The 18861-nt window shown below is 36.0% G+C and overlaps 1 protein-coding gene across 2 annotated transcripts in view; it reads right to left on the reverse strand.

Annotated features, from left to right (window-relative positions):
• Positions 1–18861, reverse strand: part of SMC6 (structural maintenance of chromosomes 6) — a 39254-nt gene continuing 20393 nt past the window's right edge. For both annotated transcript variants that reach the window (XM_017744952.1, XM_008641794.2), the window contains exons 14-28: positions 18838–18861; positions 17948–18126; positions 16745–16946; positions 16511–16625; positions 15005–15165; positions 13875–14010; positions 12891–12971; positions 12048–12218; positions 9744–9881; positions 8848–8993; positions 7953–8078; positions 5553–5658; positions 3561–3713; positions 1767–1864; positions 1–442 (exon numbers count right to left, since the gene is read on the reverse strand). The exon at positions 18838–18861 is cut by the window's right edge and continues 162 nt beyond it. In XM_017744952.1, the coding sequence (XP_017600441.1) occupies positions 334–442; positions 1767–1864; positions 3561–3713; positions 5553–5658; positions 7953–8078; positions 8848–8993; positions 9744–9881; positions 12048–12218; positions 12891–12971; positions 13875–14010; positions 15005–15165; positions 16511–16625; positions 16745–16946; positions 17948–18126; positions 18838–18861 (1945 nt within the window). In that variant the 3' untranslated portion in view covers positions 1–333. The remainder of the gene's footprint in view (positions 443–1766; positions 1865–3560; positions 3714–5552; positions 5659–7952; positions 8079–8847; positions 8994–9743; positions 9882–12047; positions 12219–12890; positions 12972–13874; positions 14011–15004; positions 15166–16510; positions 16626–16744; positions 16947–17947; positions 18127–18837) is intronic.

An 18861-nucleotide genomic window follows, 5' to 3' on the forward strand; every position in this document is an offset into this window, starting at 1 on the left:
TTAGTTCAAACGGTTTATTAAAATATTACTTCATAGTTATACAAAATATATTTCATTTTTCAAGAAGAAAAAACAGAGTAACAGATAAAAAAATTCTATAGTTGGTAGCTAAAAATATCAACAGAACATTCAAAATTTTCTCCTCATCCAAACTGTGCTTATTCTTGTTCTGTGCACACAGTAATCCTTTAAAAAATTATTAATAACAATACAGAAATATCTTCCTGAGACTATCTAACAAATCATCATCTTTTTCAGCATCAGGAAGCAATAATTTTACACATATTATTCTACATTTGTCTTCAATATTATACCATATTCATACAGAGATACTTATTGATCTTCATCTCTGTTATTCCTATTTTGGAAATTCAATGTTCTTTGGTCTCTTGGAGGGTCTGGCATGCGGAGGATTCGAATATGGGGACTCATAGGCAGAGAGCTAAAAATAAAGGATGCATCATTTAAACAGTGTTTCTTCTCCACAAATTTTAGTATTTCCATTTAATTCTTTACATTACATATTTTCCTTTGAATAACTCCATCTTTTTCCTTTGACAGTCTTAAAAAACAGTAACATGGGGCGAAGTTTGGACTTCACTGAACTGATCCTGGACCCTGACTTCAGTAAAAGCTTGAGGTAAAGACAAGCAGTCATTTCAATCATGTGATTTCTAACAATTAGACAGCCTTAATTAGAGAAAATGTTCTTTTACGAAAACCTCCAAATGAACATATGATGGAATACAAATAAGGACTTGCCTTACAGATCCTGAAGTAGCACACACTATACACACATGTAATCAATCACATTGTACTAAGAATGAGCAAAGTTATTAAGCACACATTTAGTCAGGCTTCTTCACTGATTATCCTAAATGGATTTTTCCTGAAGTTGCTCCCGTATTTTTGTTAAATTAAGTGTTTGCTGAACATGAAACATGTAACAATATAACAAAACCAAACTGAACTTGAATTATTAAATTTTTCAACAGTAGCCATACAAAAAGTCCTGTATGTTTATCGGTTTCAGAAAATCTCCAAAGAATCATTTCCACTGAAGTAACAACAGATACCACTACTCTCCTTTTTATATACTGTAGTGAGGGAAGACAATTAGGAATAAATCAATCAAGTTCATTTTGAAGACTGCTTTAATTACCCTCTTCAGACTTCACTGGTTACTGGGTTAATAGAGAGGAGCTGGCTGCACAAGGTTAGACACATGACTGTCCCCTTAAGCTGGGAGTGGCTCTACCAGGGATTTATATGGGGGTTTTGAAAGAATTTTGAACCACTACATCAAATGTTCAAAAAATGGTGCAAGTTATGAGTCTCTAGATCGGCAATATTAAAATCAATAAAATAAAATCAACTCAAAAGACAAACACCTTGCAAGTATTGTAGCATTAATAGAAAAAAATTCTAAGTCTTTTGTTATATTTGGAAGGGGAAAGGGACATACAGGGCTCTAAGCTAAGAAGCTCCTGTTTAACAAAATAAAACATTTCAAAATGTTGTTTTATTTCAGATAAACTGATTCAAGTCCCACTGAATTACAATAATGTAAGCAAGGGTAAAAAAAAACCTATTTAAAAAATCCTTTAAATTCACAGAACCATCAGTAATTAACTACTTAATTGTTTATGTTCTACTGCTACAAACAGCAGAATTTCTTTCTCCTTGTACTTAACTTTTTCAAGTTACACTCCTTGCAAGAGAACTCCCTTGCAATTCTTGTATCCTGAAATAAAACACAGTATTACCTCATGGTCAGGGGGGTGAACAAAATGAACTGTCGATGCCTCTGAAAGTCAGCCCTCTCCAGAATCATGTCAATGGCAATTCTTCTGTTAACCATGTCCTAAAGACAAAACATTTGTCAGGTAGTGATACTGACAGCAATAAATACACTAGAAAATATGATTCTAGAAAACCTACCAAAATTAATTGCTATACAGTCAAGGTTAGCTACAGAAAAATAACCAAATAATACTAATAAAAGCTAAGAAAAACTGGGTAAACATAAGGGTTAAATTCTAAAGGCTACAAATTATAGTCTAGGAAATTCTTAAACTGTACTTTTAAGTATACATGGGCAATGGAAGGCTCCTATCAGAACAATCACACACTCATCTACTCACAGTGTTTTTCTATCAGCTTTGATGTACATACAGTACTTCTTTACTGAGTATGCTGAGATGAACTTATTTTAGCAGAATAATGTTTCCTGTAAAATCCTGACTCAAAAATCACCTGAAAGAATTTAGGGGCTCCATGAAACCTCTGCTATGATATCATGGAGCTTGTTTTTATTAGGATTATTACTGTTACTATCATTATTGCTATTTTGAATGTAACCTTATGCATTAGGCTTACTGAGAAGGATGTGCAACAGGAAGCTTTTATTAGCAAGGACTAACAAAGTTCTGATGCTGTGCAGTGTTCCTCATGAAACCAGAGATCTCCCACAAAAATACACCGTGGAGTCCTCGTGTGGTGGGGATCTGTGATTACGCCAAGAGTAACTACAGAACGTGTGGACAGTAAGGCTGCACTTACTGGCACTGCGGTGGACAGACAAATTGTGTGGAATTATTTATGGAACAGATGGCATGCAAGTTCTTTGCAAGGCCTACAGTTCTGAGTATCCACCCTTTTCAGGAAAGATGGGTAAATTTCTTCACAACTAACTTTTTTTAAAAGAGGATCTATGATTTGAAAGTCGGCTGAAAAATGACTGCTTCACTACCTTCACTACCTACTGTCCTTTTTGCAATTCTTTAATATAAACTATATTATCTTTGTTCCCTTTAGGTGAATCCTAGCAAATAAATGATTGATGAGGAAGGGACAGTGAGGCAAAATTAAATAAGCCAGTATCAAATCTTTGTCTCATAGAAATAAATGTTTTCTCAAACTCGTACCACCCTGCATATTAATAAGTAGGAAATAAATCTTAAAAAAAAAAAGAAAATAAATTTCAGAATGGGTTAGTGGCCTGTACAGGGAAGCTGTACACAAAGGTATTATTTATCAGTTTTAGATAACCTTAGTATTTATTGTTCATTATTCTGCATTTCAGCATCTTGGAAACATGCTACTAGCTGAAGTCTGTTTCTATAAAATGAGTAGCAACAGTGAACTCAGTTGCTGCATTTGCTCTGAAAAAACCCCACAATGATCTCAAAATTGGCAGAAATCAAAGCACATGCCAAGCCCAGACTGTCACAGCAATATGCAGAGTCAACCTCTGACAAACACAGTAATAGCTGATTTATTATTTTTGTGCTGAACAAAGGTTTGAGCACGTAAATTAACAGAAATGCTCCTATTTCTCCATACCAACTTCAGAGACAAAATAAGCTCCAAAAGTCACCAAAGTCAACAAGATCCCTAACAGATTTTGTTTTGGGGATTTTGATTTTGGTTTGGGGGCTTTTTATACTTTACAGTTAACTACAGTGGTTTTAAATCTAAGCAAATCAAGTAACAACCCAACGATTTCACTAATTTATACACATCAGAATGGGAGACGTAGTTTTAAGTTTAAACTATACCATGTAGACATCAAATTCATCCATGCATCTGAAAGGAGATTCAGAAATGTTCCACAGAGAAAGAATGAAACAAACTGTGGAGAAGGAACGTTCACCTCCTGATAGGGATCTCAGATCACTACGGGAAGCTTTTTCTTCTTCTCGAGGCTGAACCTTGAAATAAAAATATTGGAGCAATTTTTATATCTGAGATGAAGCCATACTAACAGAATCATAATTCTAACAGCAAACACATTAGAAATGAACAGATAGAGATCACTTGAAAACCATTTTCTGCATTTCACTGCAACTGCCATTCCGGAATGCAATGGCTCCTAACCATTTAGTAACACATTTCTAGGATGACTGAAACTTCCTCTATCACAGTCATACACACTGAACAGATTGAATGACTCTGTCAGTGTTTTGTTATACAAATCTCTATTTTCAATAGCTCTTAAACGATGTTTAATAAATGTCAACCAGTGTAGTTACATTACAGTAAAATCCAGTGGTTACCAGCTACAGTAAAAAAGCAGGTGATTGATTTACAGCAGAATTTTAAAGGAGGAAGAGATTTTTCTATGTGGAATACATGAAACATTGTGAACAGCCACTTGGTTACATTGATTATGAGGACATCTTGTGGCACTCCTTCTGTAACATGCAACTTGGGCATTTTCTTGCCCTGCTAATTACATTACCTTTAACAAGTTAAGCAGGCAAATAAGGATTATTTTGAAGAGGGATCTTTTTTTGCAGGGAACCGTTTTCTTTTTACAACTTACATTCCTTGACTAAATACAGATCCTTGCTGTGAGATACCTGAGACATCAGCTGTTAAAAAAAATATATTCTGATAAAGTCAAGTAATGACTTGATATTTTATGGACTGAATTTAGTTCTTCAGATACATATGCTTCACCTGTCTAGTTAGGACTGCAACATGTATTTATGTTGTCACTGCACATTTTTCCTCTTAATCCCTAAAACGAAGTCTCCCACAGAAAAAAAAGCTAATAAATCCATGACAAAACTTTTTGGGATGTGTGTTAAAAGGTACACAGAAAAAAACCGTATCGAAACTTTCATGCATAAAGTTGTTCAAATAACAGCTAGAGCCACTATACAATCACACAAATACTGGTGAACTTCCTATCAATGAAACAGGAGTGAGTTATTTTGAAAGACTGACTAGGATGACTCACTACTTAAGTTCTTATTATTGGCATAAAACAACAACCCACATTTTTTCTTTGTAATCTAGCAACCTGCCCATTTAAAATGGCAATGTTTCTGTTCTTCCTTGTTTTCAACAACACCCTACTGTCACCAAACAGGACAAAAGAAACTTATCCAACACTGATTTGATGTGAATAAGCAGACACTTCTTCGTTCAGGCTTTTGGAAACTCCTCCAATGTGTTCTGCTCAACAGATGAAATCCAGCCATTTTTATATACTTTTTCTTCTGAATCATTGTTACGTAAGTACTTTTACATACTATGCATAATATGCCTGCTCCTTAAATTTAACCTTTACAATGACTGGTTTTGTTAGTCATATAACTTCATCAATATTCTTATCCTAAAACAATCATTGGTCATCTCTACTGTGGTCCACCGATTGGAATCCTTGATATTCAAACCAAGATGGGAAGGGTAGGGGGGGTTCCAACTAGCATAACTGGTGTGCATGATGGTCTCCATAATGTCTTGACCAAAACATAGGAAGTCCAGTAACTTCTTGGTGAGGTTCCTGTGGTTGCATATTTCAAACACAACACTCCTAACATTTCTATACCTTATACTTCACAATTTTCTACTTGTAATCATAACTAACTCTTTCATATGATTGATTACTTGATCAGAATATTTGTAACACTACAATTAAGCTATCACATTTTGGAGAGGGAATTATTCTATCATTTGCAATGCATTTCTAGCATCTGAGACTAAAACAAATAATAATTCATTATGTATTATGGTAATTGAAGTAATATAAAATAACTTACTGTTATGGAAAGTGTCTCATTTTTGTGATCAAAAATTATATTTCCAGAGCAACCTCGAACACGTAGTAAGTGCTCAAAATGGAGTTTGCATTGCATAGAAAGGCTCCTTAAATCAAGCAAATAAACATTAGGGCAGCAAGATTAAAAATACATGAAAAAGCAACAACAGGTTTTCATCAACAGTCCCACATCATTAAGTATTAAGCCCTGCTCCACTAACGACATTCTCCCAAAATCAATTATGCTCTCAAGTGGGTGACATTAAACATACTGGAGAGAATCACTGACACAAAGTAAGAATGTAAGAAATCCAGATGTACAGCTTTGAATTTTCTAAAATTTTATTTTAACAGATTGGTGTGAGAGACTGAAATGGTCAACAGTTTAAACATTCCTACAATCACTGGAAGGACTTTTGCCCACTGTAGCAAATTGCAGAGAAACAGCTGTTCATGTGCGACCACCAAAGCCCAAGTATACCTACTAACAGGAATTCAAACTGTGATGGGAACCTGAGATAAGATAAAGGGGATAATATTGTCCAGCCAACCCAGGTGTGGGGAGAAGAATGTATCCACAAGTGATACTGGAAGAGAGACTCAGATGCTGATGGTTCAAACATTCAGGGGCCAAGCTGCTGATGTGCAAAGTACCCAGAGGGCAAGTACAGCCCACCTCAGGCTACAGCTGGTGTTGAAGGAGGTAAGGAAAGAGGCAAATCCTGGAGGCAGGTCCTGTCTTTTTGTCCTTACTCAGGTGAACTCAGCTGTGATTACTTCCCTGCCAGAAGTACTGGGCCATCCACAGTAGCCTGAAGGTGGTTAATCTCTGCTGATGGGCCATACTGGACTCAACTGCACTGACATCATAGACAGCTGTATCATCCTAGAAGGTGTCAAAGACTCCCAAAGTGCCCTGTGATCCACAACACTACATCATCCAGTCTGAAACTCCCCACCCCAGGGGAGGTATCTGGACATTCCCAGCTGAGCCTGGGTGAATATAAACCCAAGACAGTCTGTGTTCTGGGCATTTCTTTCACCATCTGACAGACCCAATCTGTAACAGCAGCTTCAACCAACACTGAAGTTGCAAAAACCAAATCTTGTTGTAAAGCCTATGGGTTGGGTGATCTTCCTGTTCTTATCCTTTCCTTCTCTTTCTTATACATTTTCTTAAGCAATATTTTTATGCTTTTATGTTGTCATAATACTATGGATTGCAACAACCAAAATGGCTATATACCCGTTTTTTGCCATGCAACCAAATTTTTCTAAAAATAAATGCTACATATATATATAGAGATATATACAGACAAACACCAGTTCAGTGTTGTTTCACTCCAATGTGCCCCAAGGTATCTATCAACAAGAACCTAGGCTACCCTCGCCTTCTGGGGTGGGTTGTAACAAGTGGGAGCTTTCTACAGAGCCTCAACAGAAAATTACCACATTCCACTGCTTCCCTATTCAGTACTAGGAGTGCACAGTAACAAGTTGGCATGGCCTTTACTAGATTCTGGGAATTAAAGAATATTGTGTCTTAATTTCTCTGTCCACCCCCCTCCCCCTCAATTCTAGCATATCCTAGACCATACACGACAGTTCCTTCAAGAAAGAACTATGGTTCTTTAACATGTCCGAAGGTGGAATTCATTCTTAAACTTGGCCACTAGGACTAAGATTCAATGTGACATATGTGGGAACCAAAAGGCAAGCATTGGATTTGGAAGGTAAATCTTGCCCACTATTATATCTGTACTTCTATCTGCAAAGGTTGGGATTCTCCTCATCATTACCATTTGTCACGATCATACTGGGACCTCCCCCAAATGCACATCAAAAAGTACAAAAAGCAGAGACAATCAAAATATCCTGCAATTTCTGTTAAAGGAAATAATAAAGTGCTGCAATAGAAAACAGACCAGTCCTTCTGAAGGAAGGCAACAACAAAATCTTCATGGATAGGTATAGGATACTAAGGGACTGAAGCAAGACAGAAGGGGTGTACACCCACTAATGGAGAAGAAGATGTCGAATTACAGAATCTGAATCAGGATCTTCAAATTTTTTTCATCATAGGGCGGAGGAAAAGTATTTGGCCCACAATGAAATTATAGGAGCTCAGCACCACTAATTATAATCAATTAAAATGAGTAACAGCCCAGATTATTTCAAGTCCATGTATGTTGCTGGTATTTTACTGACCAAAACCAGCACTCAAACACAACTGCCTTGGATGAAGGCAACACAATTGAGGCCTTTGGGTTGAAGCAAAATACACCACACTGCTTTTCCAGCTGTCAGTCCAGGCTGCCTCTAAACTGCCAGGCACGGTAATATTGAAACTGGGAGCAAGCTTAGGTTAAAAAGATTGTTGTGAACACAGCCTTAAACCCACCTTAAGAATTGACGATACACTTTGAGCCTCTCTGTCATTACTTCATCCAGCACTGCAATAAATCTCTTCAAATTCTTTACTTTATTGCTTGCATCCTCGTATCTTTCCCTTGCATAACGAAATTGCCTGTTTTAATTAACAGAAAAGTTAGGAGCCATATGCATTACATTAAAACTGAGCTATTGTTGTAAATGCTGAGAATAATTTTGATAATCAAAATATTCAAATGAAAACTTTCTTGTGATGATTTATGTTAAAGCTAAAAGCATTTGATGAGTCAAGTAAGACACTGCTGACAATTAAAATATGGACAAAAATTAAATCTTAATTCTATTTATAATTCTTTTGAAAATAAACTCTTTCACCAAGGAGAATGAATGACCAGATTCCCCATGTTCACAAATATCTGAGGGGAGTGCTTCCTTGACATCCACTGAAGTCAAAACCTCAAGGAACTGCCTAACGTGTGCATTAGTTATTCAAAGTAGAATTATGCTTAATACTCAATGCATCACAAAACAATGGCAAGTTAAATTTGTGTAGTCATAACTGGGATACTTCAAGAGAGTATCTGATTATTGGTAACATCGTATACATAGCACAGATGTTGCTTAAAATCATTGGAAGGTGTTTCAGGACTCCTAAATCTGTTCAGCAGAGTATCTGATTATTGGTAACATCATATACATAGCACAGATGTTGCTTAAAATCACTGGAAGGTGTTTCAGGACTCCTAAATCTGTTCAGTACTGGAGTACAACACATTTCCACACCTTCATACATAGCTTAAGTACTAAAAACACACATAAATGCATAGTGAGTCAGTAAGAAAACTCTTCTTTCCCCTCTCTTTCCCAACCTACCTGAACTGTTTTAGACAGTAAAGATGACTTACTGTATTATTTCTTCTCTGTTTCCACGGTGACTGCTTTCTGAATTTATCTTCTCTCTCAAGCGATTCATTTCTGCATCGAGACTTTTAACAGTTCTGGTGACCATGATGCGCTCTGAGAAGATTTGCCTTGCTTTTGCCATTTTTTCCTAAAGGAATGTTTGAAACTCAAAGAATTGTCATATTTTTCAAAAATCTGTTTAGTCTTCACAACAAATATTTTATGCTACAGAAGAACATGGACTACAAGCAAGAACAGCATTTTTGTGTTGTTCTTTCTGTTTTCATTACAGCAAACCCAGTTAACAATTTTATTGACAACACCTATACATGGGTAGTTATTTCAGTGCCAAGAACTGAAATATTCAAGATTTTTATACAATCACAGTTATGTAGCTAACACAGATAAATAAGGAACCAAAATCACCATATTTAAATAGGGCAGTCTTCCAAAAGTCTTTGCAGATGTGATTTCAGAGTTGGTTAATAAAGCTTGATTGGGTAAGTCTTCAAAAAATCAGATATGGGGTCTGTACAAGGAAAAACCTACCATCCAAGAAACCAAAACAATATTGTTCAATTTAGCTTAAACCCAAAATTTTAACTAATTTTAATTTTCTCATTGCAAAAGATGGAAGAAATGGTCCTAGATGGATGAACCCTAATTTATCTGTCAAGACAGAAATGGTGTCCTGTCAGAAAAAAAGAGGCGTCAATTCACTTACACAAAATTACTTTACTTGCTTTACATAGTCAAACACAGCTGAGAGAATACTCACTGTAGCTGAGTATATTAATACGGTCTGTATGTTATACAAGTGGAATGAATTATTATTAAATATTAGAAGAATCAGGACCATCTGACTTCAATAGCTAAAAAAAACCTCCACCACACGTACCTCTAATTCATTTCCTTTGGCAACTAGCAAATCTTTGTGCTTATTTATGCAAGCCACGTGCTCTCTCTGTTTGTCTTCATAGTGCTGCAAACGCCGTTTACTGTTTTCCACTTCTGACTCAGCCTGGTTTAATTCAGCCTGTTTGGAACAAATCACGATGTGAGCTGGTTGGGGTGGATTCCTGAGAATCTCTCTAGTGTTTACTGACATACCACAGGTTGCTCTAACTTAGCTTGCTTTCAGTAACACTAATCCTCCTAGAGTCTGGGATTCTTAACATCAGTTTATTGAGAAAGTCTATGCTCAATTCTGACAATTCATTCCTCTCCTCCTGTCACTTGTCGTCTGGGAGAAGAGACTAAGCCCTAACCTTACTACAACCTCTTTTCAGGTAGTTGTAGAGACTGGTAAGACCCCCGCTGAGCCTCCTTTTCTCCAGGCTAAACAGCTCCAGCTCCCTCAGCTGCTCCTCACAGGAACTGTGCTCCAGACCCTTCACCACCAATCTCTATACTATGTAAGTATTGATAGTATTGAAGTGATGTATCTTTCCAGAGAAGCAAAGAGGTATAAAGAATGACACGAATTAGGACATAATTTTCTTCCTCATCCCTGTCAACTAGATGGCTTGTCTAAATGATGCCATGAAGATTTTTGCCTTTTCTTTTATACCTGTTATACCTTTTACAACTTCTGTATTCCTGGTGCTTTTTGCCTACATTCTTGGACTTGTTTGTCAAGCTAAGAGACTAAACATTTTAGAAGCTTCGTAGCTAGGGATCAGTGTGCCCCAGACCCCAAGGTCCTCTCCAGAACATATTCTGTAAACCAAGATAGAACCATCCAGGGGAAGGTTCCTTGGGGAGGGGGGCTCACTTGAGCCTCTCATTGGGGAATCTTTGATAGATATGCTAATTAGTAAAACCTATAATGTTATACCCAATGTTGGGGGGGAGGAAGAGAGACACAGAGACACAAGGAAAGAAGGAAGGCAGGGTGCATCTCGATGCATATGACCTGGACATGTACACCTAAGGATCCTTAAAAATAAATACCAAGGTAAAATCTCTTTTCCCCATCTAACCGTGTATGCCTCTTGATTTTAAGACCAGGAAAAGGCATTATCAACAAAGGAAAATAAAAACCACCAAATCAAACAGAAAAAAACCCAACAAAAAAAACCTCAAAACCCCCAAAACAACAAACAAGAAAACCAAAAATCACCAACAGTAACAGATGCTCTTACTTTTTTCTAATCCTATATTAAAACCACAAATTGATGTGTATCAGCAGCTCATTAAACAACTGTAGAACACTTAACACATCTGATTTAAAACCTTTTCAGAAATTTCAGTGCTGCCCTCGATTGTGTTCAGTACTCTAAATAACAAGCAATAATGTTTTCATATTCTGAATAATCTATTCTCTTTCCTTGCACAGTGGTTGTTTTAAAATAGATTATTATCTCTAGAACTTCCATATAAGATACATTAGAACTAACACATTCATCTGTTGCTTTCCTGACCTATTTAATTACTCTTTTTGTTTGCTCTTTTAGTTTGGGCTGACTACATAGCAATATACAGTTTAAGTGAGACATGTAAGAGATTCCCATATCTTTTTTCTTCATTTCATCATTCTAGAAGTTTACAATACTATAAACATCCTGGACTCTTATTTCTGTTTTCTATGTTCAAACTATGAGTTCTTCTTGCCAATGTGAGACTGTCTTCCTTTTGCCAATACCAAATTTTGCATGTCACCATTCTGCTATTTATCTTAAGTCTTGCTATTTCTCTGCCATTTCCAGGTGCCTTCTGTAGTCTTGAATAATTAAAACTACGTACTGGTACCTTCTGTGATTACGTAACTTCATAGAATAACAACCACTTCATATAGAACTTCAAATGCTATTTTGAGAAATGAACAGTTATGAACATTCTTAGCCAAGGTTTCTTAGAAACAAACAAGTAAAAACAACAAATGTGATGCACGAGAAAGGAAAGTAAAGGAAACTGTTTTTCCTTCCTTTTCAGTCCATGACTAAAGATACCTGGAGATGAACTCTCTTTAAACATAAAATACTACAGTGACTACACTTAACAATCAATATCACCTTCAAAATATTGCCAAGCTTATTTTCCAATATGCATTAGATGAAATTCTCCATTTCCATTTTATAGGTAGACCTTAAGTGTATCAGGAAACAGCAAGTTCCTTTCTCCTGCCTCACCTCTTCTTAACCTCATTCACCTTGACACACAAATGAAACAAATCAAAAATACAATATGAAATTATTGTTACCTTAATTGGGCCAGCAATTTCTTCTACTTGATGAATTTTTTCTTTCACTTCTTCTAATTGTTTTTCAGCTGCTTGGAGATTATTTTCCAGTTCTTCCATTTTTCTGCTTTGCAGCTGCATGTCTTGTTTTACAGATTCCATCCTACTCTTATTTTCTTCAACTTCATCTTGCTGTCAAAATGTATTAAAGTTAAGAATAATAAAAGGAGACACATTTGTAAACTACTGTACCAGATTTTTGTTTTACTATCACTGTTAGGGTACGGTATTACATGAAGTACTCTATAACTCTAGTAAGAATAGGAGCAGCTCAATGTAATTGTCACTAAAGCCCAAAGGAGAGACTTATAGATCTTGTAGGATCTAAATCAAACTGCAAAATAAAAGTGAAACTTCATATTTATGTGACTGAAAATTAAGAGGATTTTATTTGGGAGTTGTGATGAAAAGACTGAAAAAGAACAAGGTAACTTCCCTCTGGATTTGTGGCCCATATACATCCAATACACAATGGAATTCAGGAAGAATAAGTGGATTGTGGTTGTCTCCTAGAAAATGACACCATTCCTAATGAATTATCATCATAAATACTTTCTGATTCAAAAAGAAAAATATTGCAAAACCTGGGGAAAATTTTTTTAAATCACTTAAATCACTAATTAAATCAAATACAAATAAATAAACACTACAAATAAATAAAATCATTCCATTTACAGAAATGTTTAGAATTATGGATAGTGTTACATTCTTCACTATTCAACCTTGCTTATTTCAAAACATTGCTAACATTAAAAGACATTATTTCATATGCTGATTAGACATAATTGGATAATCTATTCTTACTAATATATGGACGTCTGCTGACTGGTGTTCTTCTATGTTTTCAAGATCTGCTATTTCTGCATTTGCTGTTCTTACTTTTATCTGAGAAGAAAAAGAAAATACATGTTCTGAAGCTTAACTAAAGAGAAAAGTTCACATTTGTTCATTTAGGTCATCACAGGAAAGAAGATACTTGTATTTTTTAGTTTTGTTCATGACTAACGAGACACAACTCTTCACACCCACCTATGGAATTCATTTTCATAAGCTATAACTTCCTCTGAAAGTCATGCACTTTAATGAATTAAGTTGCTGTATTTCCATTCGAAATGTCAATTGAATAAAATACATTTTATTTTTTCTTCTCATATTTATCTTCTGCATTTCAGACCACATGCCAGGTTTTTTGCTGCTTCTTACTTGTAATTGACTGAATATAACCTTATATAGTATGTATTAGCTTACACTGTCTACCTGGAGCACCACTGCCCACCACAAATATATATACCAGAGACCACAGAAAGGAGGCTAACAGTTGTAAAGTGGTTTATAAAGAAATTAAGAATACTTAACGAAGAAATATTCAGCATATCAAGATTGGTTAAGAATATACTGGAAGAGCATGAAGATAAACAAGATTCTGGGAATGAAGAGGCAAGGCTCAACAGAAATAAAGGAGGGAAAGCATTTCATGATGCAAGTGTCTCTTCTGTGCAACAACTTACTACTAGTGTCAAAAAAAGCAGTAGAAATTAGTAAGATTTAGCACAAGGTGAGAGAAAGATACCAAACAGAAACAACAGCATATGCTAGGATTGATGTGGTCTCTATCATTCTGTCCTCAATTGTAAGAGTATACTACAAAAATAAATAACACGAAAGCGAACAACAAAAGTAAGGACAAACATTAAAAACTATCAGGCATTCCAAACAGATTGCAGAAGTCAAAGTAGAATAGGGAAAGACTGAGGAGTTTCTACAAACTAACACTGTACCTATTTTTACCTGTAGCTGTTTTTGGTGTCGTCGATGACCATAGAGATGATCTTCATTTTGCCTAATCTCATTTTCAATGGAATATAAACGTTGCTGAGATGCTGTCAACTGTGCCCTTTTGTTTTCAATTTCTCCATCCAAGTGACTTTATAAACAAAGTGATATTGAGATATTACATACTACACAGATATTATTTGTGACACACATACAGAAATACACAAATAGAAATTACATGCATGACAAGACAAAGGGTAAAAATGTACTCCTTTTTAACTAGCCTACATCATTCCCCCATAGCAAAATTGGTAATGGAATGCCTGTAACACTTTGAAAGTTAAAATAATCTTTGAGTGAAGTTCATTATATATTGACATGAACCACGTACACTTAACTGACATATTTAAAACTTTTGAGTTTATAGAAATAAACTTTAACATTCAATTCAGTTTATACTATCAGCTATTAATACTAAAATTACTTAGTATGTCTCTAATATAATCTGGGCCTCAAAATGAACATATTCTACTGTCATGAATTTCCTTGGTGACAGTTCAAGTTTGTAATCTTTGAAGTGCATTTTGCTTTTTATCTGCCATTTTGAAAGCAAGTAGAGAAAAAAGCCCTAAAATTATAAAAGGTGAGGGAATTCTCAGAGATACCTACCATGAATGAAATCAAAAGCCTGAGGAAATACAGATGCAAAGTTTGAAACCAGTAGGAGGAGGATGTGTGCTAACAACTTCGGTTTGAATAGTCAGGCTTCCCTTGCAGTAAACTATGACACCACTGTTCAAGTATTGTATTTTTAAAGAAACAGCTTTGACTCCATACTCTTTTTCACCAAGCATAAACTAAAAAAGAAAGTAGCTGGATTTCATCGAGCATTGAGCACAGGAAATCCCTACTTGGTGACTAAGATCTACATGCCACAAGCTAACTAGATACAATGAAAGTTTGTCCCTGTCACAGAAAGGCACTGAAATTAAGAGATTTTCTGGAGTTCTCAAAAAAGGAAGTGTAAATCTCAGAAAGAAAACTGAGAGACTAGAGTAGTGTAAATGCAACTAGACAAATAAGCAGTTCCACTATTCATGCCAACAAGTGCACTTTTTACAAACACAACATTGCAAGATGCTAACCTGATTTCTGCTTCAACATCTTGACTTAGGAACCTGGGTCTAACAAAACTGGAAGAGTAATAGCGTCTTTCAAACACTTGATCACCTTCAGCAGTGAAAGCTTCTCTGCAGTTTTTTGGGGGCTGATTGCACTGCATGACTTCACGAGCCTTACGGCTATTCTGAAAAACACAAGGGCCTTATAGTACCAGCAGAAAAGCAACCATAATTAAAGATAAGAATTCAAAAGTTGTCTAGTTGTTTTCACCCAGAAATAATTCCATTTCTAAATGAAAAGAAATACAGTAATGAAAGAATGTGAAAATTATCTATAATGTCAAGAATCTACTTTTCTTAGTTGTGTAAGACACTTATGTTCTCAAGAACTCACTAAGTTTAGTTGGTCATTTAGTTGTGAAGTCTGTAGTCTAATCAGTCCCTTATAATTTGCCTTGCGGAAAAAAAATCACTAACCAGAAGGCTACTAGGCACAGGTATATTCAACTGTCAAAATCAGAATAAACATACAGGAAACAAGCTTCCAAAGCAAGGTATGAAGTACATCAAACACTATTCAGTTAAAGTTCAGGGAAACATATTGGTAAAAAACCCCCAACACTGACAGTGCCAGACTAAGTGGTCACAAGGGGCTTTGTCCAAGGTAACTATGTTATCCATTCCAAAGTATCAATTTTTCCACAGAATACCTCTTTCAGATTCAGTTGAAATTGTTCAGGTAGGGCTCAAAGACAGTAACATTATGAAAATCACTGCTTAGTTCAGGCAGAGGGGGAAGAACGATCCTGACATTCCTGCCATGAGAAAAGCCTATGAATTCAGCTGTTATGTAACCCATTCAGTGACAGCCATGCTTGATAAACAGTCAGCTCTGCATTAGACAGAGCATGAACTGCCTCTTTCCAGTAAGAATGTCAGAGGATAAACTGGAACAAGAGATTTTGGAGAAAAATAAAATTCACAAAAAGTAAGCATCATTAGTTCTGCTTGCTTAGACAATACCCTGCCTTCTCTGTATAAAAACATATACACCTTATTTTTATCTTTGAACATTTTACCTGTAATCTTATCTGCAGGACCTGGTATCTTCAGTACTAACAAAAAATCAAAAATCAATTAAGATCAGAAATCAGATAGTGTCAGAAAACTTGGCTACCAGCTGCTAGGTATGACCGGTAGGGGCTGTTTGCAAATTTTGCTAACACCCAGACTACCCAAAACTGACACATCCTGAACCCACCAATTAACAGAGACATGAGAGAGAGCCAGCAGTCAGGAGGCTGATTACACACACATGGACTATCTAGACTGGGAAACGAAACCACTAGAGGCCCAGAACGGTAGTGGCAAACAATCCAGAAACAAACAGGAAAGGTCCTAAAACACATTGGGCAAAGAGCAGAGCGAAACTCACTCTATTTCTTTTATCCATTACAGACACTACCATTGAAGGTGTCATATATGCTCCACATGTTTCTTTAAAGATCAGCAGGGAGCATAAAGCCTTACTTTAATCAGCAGGATTGTTTCTATACCCCTCATATCAATCAAACAATTGGCAACCACTGGATCGTCTATTTCCAAAGCTGTCAGAACTGATGGGAATTCTGGATGACGAACAGCTCTGAAGAAAAAAAAAACACCATTCATAAAACTCACATGAGATTCTCCAAAACAAAAAAATTTACAAATAGTTCTTTTCAACCATCAAGACTACGCAATACAATTCAAAACATAACTTACCTCTGACTAGTATCATAAATTTTATTCTGAAATTTATTTACAATTATTTGAGGTCTATGTCCACGGGCAAAATATTTTGACATCAGAAACTGAAGAGTTCTTTCATCACTATGATTATCACAGCAAAATGCTTGAAGTAGGCCTTTTAAACAGGATTCGATAGCCAAGATCAGTTCAGGATCTTTTGGATGAATCAAAGCACCTAAATAAACATAAGAGGCAAGGCTTTAGGTGCTGTGTTCCATGACAAAACATTCAGTAGAGCACTTTTACCACTCAAGGTACTTGTTTTGTTGCATTGCAGGTTTTTCTAAGAGTCTAAAGTAAACCTTTCTTACAGGTAGAAAAAAAATTAAGAAGTTGACTATAAGTTAAAAGACTCTACAACAGACCTGAGAACACAAACATATAATTTCTCTGCCTAGAGACACCTACACATGGTTGGAGGCCTATATTTTCTTCCATTAGGGTACCAATTTTACGGCAGCTTAGCAGAATTGTATCAGGGCAAAGATAGCTTATCAACAATTTAGTTCTTTAAGGATGAAGGCAGTGGAACAACTATACTGAAAATAAAACAGACATGAAGATTTCCATTATATCACCTGTCTTCAGTAGCATGTGTTGGCACATTCCTACCCTGCAGTAAATGCTGTATACTTTACATCCAGAATATGCTGAAACCTTTCCTTCCATTCACAAACTGAAAATAGCAGCCACTGTCAGAGCTGGACAAAAGACAAATAAAAGCCACCTTTCCAAGAAAATCTCAATTGGGTCTGTCTTGAGTTGCCCCACACAAAACATCTCAAGTTTGACAAACCTACAAGTCAGCCACTGGACATTTCGAACATAATCTGTCCATGACATGGACAGTGCTTGAGGAACAAGCAGTCAAAGCACAGTAGTCTGATGCTTTGAGGGTGTGGGGGAGTCAGAGGGATGCACTGAAAGTTTACCATTGTAAAATACCTCAACAAAAACAGCTGGAAAATGGGGAAAGCCAGTACCCGTTACTGAGTGCATGACAGTAGCATGACAAAGATAACCTACCAGGATAAAACCTATAGTCCAGGAAGTACAGAAGAAAAAAGTACATCTGAAGCTCCTTAAAGAACAAAGTTTTCCTAAAAGACCACTATTTGCATTAGCAGCCATACAAAAAAATCCCATGAGAAAATATGTTTCAGCAGTTATGCCTACCTAAAGGTCCAAGAGGTTTCTTTTTAAAGCGTCCTTGCTTATGGGCCATTTCAATTGCTTCAAGAAATGCTGGTATATGGGGTCCAAATCTTTTCAAAGTATTTGTTTTACTGTCCTTCAGGTCTCTCAGCTGTTTCTGCTTGGCATCCAGTGCTTGTTGCACATCACTGTTTTCTCTCCTAAGATAACAGATTTTTTTTCTGTAGTTATAGAGCCTTAAGTGCACTAAAATAATTATAAAGCCTTGTTTTTCAGTTACTAATAGCATAGTGTATCGATATGTCAGTAGTTCAATAAAAAGCTAGGTACACACATGCAATACTTTTATAGTTTCAAGAAACGTAAGACAAAAATCCAAGAGAGAAAATTACTACTTTGCAACAGTTTTACAAGACTTCTTTATTTCTAACAAATCATAGTAAATTTATTTTATTTCTAATTACGTGCTTCAATTTCACTGTCTTCAAAGATCTTCAACAAAACACACAGTAAGCATTAGTTACAATAATTGATAAAAGGCATTTAAACTAATACATCAGGCGCAATAAGGAAGAATTCTCACATTCTTTAAGACAATAAATGACATTGCCATAATCCCCTCTGGTACTCATTGTTCAGGTTTCCAAATCAAAGTCAGAGTCCTTTGTTTTTCTATCTTGGGTATGGGCTAAATTGGTATTTGAACCACTTTGCCTCAAAACCTCTGTGAATCTGCCTCAACTATAGAAGCAATAATTACTCCTAAGTGTATCTATTCTCTATCATGTGAAAAAGAAACTGGAGCCTAATACCTCAGGGATCACAGGTACATAAGAAGCGATACATACAAGAAGGGATTCTCTCTAACCTGAAACAGAGGTAAACAATTACATTCAAAAAGCATAACTTACTTGAGTCTAGAATGTTCTTCCCTA

The sequence above is a fragment of the Corvus brachyrhynchos genome, unplaced genomic scaffold (assembly GCF_000691975.1).
Source record: "Corvus brachyrhynchos isolate BGI_N302 unplaced genomic scaffold, ASM69197v1 scaffold116, whole genome shotgun sequence".
Lineage (NCBI taxonomy): Eukaryota > Metazoa > Chordata > Aves > Passeriformes > Corvidae > Corvus > Corvus brachyrhynchos.